This window comes from Molothrus ater, chromosome 10 (genome assembly GCF_012460135.2).
Source record: "Molothrus ater isolate BHLD 08-10-18 breed brown headed cowbird chromosome 10, BPBGC_Mater_1.1, whole genome shotgun sequence".
Classification (NCBI taxonomy): domain Eukaryota; kingdom Metazoa; phylum Chordata; class Aves; order Passeriformes; family Icteridae; genus Molothrus; species Molothrus ater.
The window spans coordinates 15,814,699-15,819,993 of record NC_050487.2 but is presented as its reverse complement, the minus strand read 5'-3'; the positions used below and the strand labels follow the sequence as shown (position 1 = coordinate 15,819,993).

At 54.7% G+C, this 5,295-nt stretch overlaps 1 protein-coding gene across 1 annotated transcript; it reads right to left on the bottom strand.

The window, feature by feature from the left end:
- Nucleotides 1-2,590: 2,590 nt before the first annotated feature.
- Nucleotides 2,591-4,176, bottom strand: SST (somatostatin). The gene is made up of 2 exons (XM_036389213.2): nt 3,957-4,176; nt 2,591-3,089 (listed from the first exon to the last, which is right to left on the bottom strand). The coding sequence occupies exons 1-2, from the start codon at nt 4,092-4,094 to the stop codon at nt 2,877-2,879; spliced, it is 351 nt and encodes a 116-aa protein (XP_036245106.1). The 5' UTR covers nt 4,095-4,176; the 3' UTR covers nt 2,591-2,876.
- Between the last annotated feature and the right edge of the window lie 1,119 nt (nt 4,177-5,295).

The following is a 5,295-nucleotide window of genomic DNA, read 5'->3' as shown; positions in this document are numbered from 1 at the left end:
CATGGCTCCGTGTCTAGGGATTAACTATACTTATTTAGTCTCTTTAGCCCATAACTCCCACATGTCAAAGGGAAAAAGAAATCTTTCTTTTTCTTTCTAGTCTTTTTAGCTTGGCATGGCAGAGCATCGTGTTTGTTCAGCTCCCAGCACCTGGGATTGCTGGCACTGCCACAGTGCAATTGCATGTGGTGATACTGCATTTAATGCCTTGGAAGCCAGCTCCCCAGACTCCAGGAAATCCCGAGCTGACACAAGGAGCAGTTTGTCTTTCTGTCTCTGAACTGGGGACATGCCTTCACCAGTAGATCTTCATTAAGCTTCCCAGAAGCTGCCATGGCATGTCATCAGCTGTATTGAAACAGGCTGGTGTAGCTTATGAATCACAGTCTTTAATTCCTGCTTGTGACTGGGGATCATCCTCATCCCTTTTTGGGATGAGTTTCACTCCAGCAATTGGCAGGATTAAACTCCCTTCAGCAGCACAGGTTGAGCAATATGAACAAGGGGAAAAGCCTCAGGCGAGTAGTGGTCTATTTATATCCCATGAAAGATGGACTCTCTGCATAAGAATATTCAAGCCCCTGGCCCCTCCACCCCCCTCCTGTTCCTCTAGCTGCTCTCTTGAGGCTGTCTCAGCACTGAAAAATTAGTTTCTTCTTGAAAGCTAAGAGGAACCTCAGTCAACACAAGAGTGAACAGCCAGGGATGGGGAGGTCTCTGCTTTACTGAATCCCCTAAAATCTGCTCTGTTGATGCTACACAGCAGTGAAGGAATCAGATGTGAGCTGGGACAATTACTGTCTCCTCACAGAGTCTGTCTCCACATTTTCAAGCAGGCTTCTATTCTTACCCTGCCTGCTTTTTGAGGCTGATTACTGATCTAAATTACCGGCACTTCTCAAATATCTTTTTGGAGGCTTTTTCCTGCAGTGCAGCCCTGTCCATCCCACAACAATGAGTTAATCCTGCATCCTCCACAGCTGCACCAGCTGCAGAAATCCAGGGCTCCAAGAGGGTAAGGCTCTCTCCCAGTCCCCACAAAGTGCTGTGAGAACCACTGTGCCCTGCCCAGTCTGCACTGCACCCAGCTATGGTAAAGAGGGCAGAGCCCCTAACCCCAAGGCACTGCATATGGAGCAAGCATTTCGCCATCCCACTCCCAAAGAAGGAAGAGAGAAGCTCCCAGGCCGAAGAAGGAAGAGAGAAGCTCCCAGGAGCTGGGGAGACACAGGATGGTATCACAGCAAGGCTTTTCCAGCAGGTGCAGGATCCAGCTGGGCCAGCAGCAATCCTTAGCCCTGCCTGCAGCACAGGCTAAGCCACGACTGCCCTGCTCCAGGGAGGGAGAGCAGAATCCAGCCCTGCCTCTGGCCCCCTCAGAGGGGCTGAGACCAGCAGCTCCCCTTCCTGGGCATGCCCCTGATGCCTTTGCCTGTTGCCTTTGTTTGTGGAGGAGCCCAGTGAGCTCTGTAGCAGGGCTGGGATTTCACACTTTACAAGACAAGGGATTCACCTTCCCCTCAGCTCTTATCCAACAGCCCCCTGCCTGCAGGGAAAGGAGGCACAGACCAAGAATGAAAGCAATGGTCCATAAGCCATCAAGAATGATGCCCCACAGAGAGCTACGCTGAGCACAGACCAGAGGCAACTTAACAAGCCTTCATCTGGGGAATCCACCTTCACTGGAGTCATGCTGAGTCCTGTGCCCATGAATATCTCTGAAATCCCCCATTTTTCACCCTTCTTTCACATATGATGGCTACAAAATACTTATTTTTAATCCTGAATGATGAATTTCTCATCAAAGTGGCACCTGTCCCCTGTGCAGGATGTTTGCTCTATGGCTCCAATTCACCTGTGAGTGTGTGGCACAAACCATCACGGCCAGAAAGCTGAGACTGTGCAAAAGCATGAAAAATCTGTCTTCCATTGAGAAAATAATGTTTTTCTCACAATGCTAATCTCCTACCCTGCTGAACCCTTCAATATTGCCTTTCAAGATGATGAGGTGGGTAGAAAAACTGCTGTGACCAGTTCATTAGATGAGAGGGGCTGGTGCCATGGGGTTAACATCTCAGCTTTACAGGGATGTGAAACTGCCCCCTGCACAGCAGAACAAAGGAAAACTTTCTGAAGGAATCCCTGGAACAGTGTTTGTCAGGAATACTGCAAGGACCAAAATATGCCAAGTAGGGAAACCTTTTAGTGCCTGTGGCTGAGGAGGGAATGAGATGTGTGGTGTAAACTTGTACCATGAACTACTTTTACCATCCCCATCACTCAAAATACACAGCTGAGATTTTTACTGATCCCTCTGGTGATGGGTGTAAATCCTCCAGACCCACTTGAAGCACCAAATGCTGTGGATTTGATTCAGCCACAACTGTAGGGATTTGATATCTAAAATATCACTGTGGCTCTAGTTCTTTTAGTAAGACCACAGAAAAAATATCCCATTATGATACATTGTGTGTGTGTGCATATGTGCGGATGTGCACGGTGTTGGCTGCCCTGAGACAGGCAGTGTTCTGAAGATGAGCAGCCTGAGAGGTAACCTCAGTTTTCTCATTGACCACCGAGCCTTAGCATCACCGTTTGAAACATAAATTTTATTGCAACAGAGAATTAAAAATAGTACATTTGAAAGAGTTGCAGAGTGCATGTCATCAAAGAACTAGTCAGAAATCACAACTCAAGCAAATCATGTACAATTGGAACAGAAAGTTTTATTAAAACAAGTGGAAATCAAACTCAAATTTTCCTTGTTTAATTTCACCATAACTGTGGATTGTGTATTTACAGTCTTCGCCTCTTGTGGTGAAGGTTCTGCTCAGAGCAGGGCAGGGATGGATGGGGAGAGAGGTGGGTTTCAAAAGCTAACAGGATGTGAAAGTTTTCCAGAAGAAGTTCTTGCAGCCTGCTTTGCGTTCCCGGGGTGCCAGAGCGGGATTTGAGTTAGCCGAGCGCTCCAGCTCCAGTCTCACTTCATCCTGCTCAGCCCCTCGGGACAAGTCCTCAGACTCCAGGGCTTCATTTTCTGTCTGACTTGGCTCTGAAAGCAGTTCTGCCAAAAAGTACTTGGCCAGTTCCTTGGGGACAAAAGACAGAAAGGGAGAAAGAGATAGAGAGATCACAATTACTCCTTGATTTTTGGGGGCTCACCACTCTGTTCCTCTAAGACTTCTCCATGGCCAGATTAGAGACATTCAGGATGCAGGAGGAGAAGAGGAGCCCTGGCTTTCCAAAGAGCCCAGCCTGACAGCTGCTATGCAGCAGTTGTGTCTATGGCATCTACCTGGTATGGGGAACAGACTGCTGTCCTGTGCATGACAGGGAATGAACTTGTCTTTACCTTCTCTTCCCACTGCTCCAGCACTCAGCGAGGATGCCACAAGCCTGCTGCTAAAGTGACATGGGAAAGGTCTTTGGGGAAGATGGCAGGGGAGGTTGAATTGGTCACCATCTCACTGGGACTTATTTTTCTTCTAGTCCCTCCAAGCCTCGGCTGTCACCCAGCATGGATAAGACCATTGTTCTGCGCTCTGAGAAAGCTGCTTTCATTCTGCGACCCGGAGAAAACCTTGGGAGCTTCACCAGGAGCCTCTGCCCTGTGCTCCAGCAGTGCCTGCTCTTTACTGACCACCAGCACCCAGCTGGACTGTCTCACCTCCCAGCACCAGCTGCCCAACCTGTCGATGGCTCAGCCCCGGCGGGGAACGGGGGATCTGCGGGGAAAGAGGGGTCTGCAGCAAGCAACCGCGCGTCTGAACAGGGACACTGGGGAAGCCTGGCGAGGAACGGGAGGGGTCCGCAGCAGGGGTGCCGGGGCTGTGACAGGGAGCGGGGGTTCTGCAGAGGGGAATCGGGGTTTCTGTAGAAGCGGGAGCCTGCAGCGCGGCCGTCGGGGCGCCCGGGGGTACCCGCGGTGTCCGCCCCGTCGCGGGGCTCTCTCTCACCTGCTTCCCGGCGGCGGCGGCCAGCGACTTCTGCAGGAACTGCCGGAGCCGCGGGTCCGACGGGGCGGCCGAGACGGTGCCGAGGGCCAGGGCGATGGAGAGCAGGGCCAGGGCGCACTGGAGGCGGCACGACAGCATCTCGCCGGCGGGTCGGGCGCGGGAGGCGGCGGCGGGAGGCGCTGGCGGCTCCGCTGCGGCTCGGCTCCGGCGTTGGGGATCTCCTCGCCGCCCGCCGCCTTTATAAACCCTTCTCCTGACGTCAAGGCGGGGGCGCCCCCCTCGCCCCACGCCGCCGGGGGTGGGTCTCTGGGACGGGGGGGGGGAACGGGACCGGGGATGCTCCGCTCTGCCCGGAGCCGGCCAAGCCTCCTCGGTTCCCCCGGAGCTCCCCTCCCCTCTGGCCGCCCCCAGTCCCCGTCCCAAATCACCGCCCCGACCAGAGCTCCCGACCCTGCCCGTCCGCTCCCTCCTCCCCGGCCTCAAGCCCACCCGAGCGGCGCTGGGGGGTCCCGGCTGTTACCGCCCACCCGCGGCTCTGACCCAGCGCCGGAGGGTGAAGCCCCCCAGCAGCCGCGCTGCCAAAGCCCCTCGCCCTGGAGCCGGGTCCCTCCCCGTCGGTGAGAAACGGCTCCAGAATCCGGGGAGCGGCAAAGGGTCCCCTGAAGGGCGATTGCTTCCGGCTCCTGCAGCGGGTGGGGGTGCTGAGGTGCCCTTGGGGTCGGTCCTTTTGCCTCCCCTGCCCCTGTGGGTCGCTCCGGCACCGGTCCGTCCCCAGGCTCCCTCCCGCGGGCAGCTCCGGGGGCAGCGGGAGCCTCAGGGGACGGTGCCCGGCTCCTGCCGTGGCTCTGCCGCTCTGGGAGGCGAGCACAAATCTGTGCCTGGGTCGGGGCGTGCTGGTCCCTGGCTCAGCCTGCGGGGACCCTTGTCTCCATCTCAGGGTCGCTGGACATGCTGGTCCCTTGGCATGCACCTGTCCCACTCGATGGTGGGACAGTCTTCCCCACTCCTCCAGCCTCTCCTGAGAGTTGGCTGGTGCCCACAACGCGGAAAAGCTGCTTCAACCCCCCTGAAGGATCAGCCTCCTCAGCTGTCTCCCAGCTGGCAGGAGCAGAGCGGGATGTGCTGGAAAGGGCCTCTGTTGTCAAAAAAGGGGTATAGGAACCTCTCCTATCTCAATTTCCAGCTGAGGAAAGTCAAAGACTTGAGGGGACAAGAATTCAAGTACTGCGAAAAGGTCTCCAGAAGCCTTCAAAATGACATTTTGTTTCATGATGAATTAATGTGCATCCCCTGCTCCCTTTCAACCCTGGTGCTGCTGTCTGGGTTTGTTGAAGCTGAC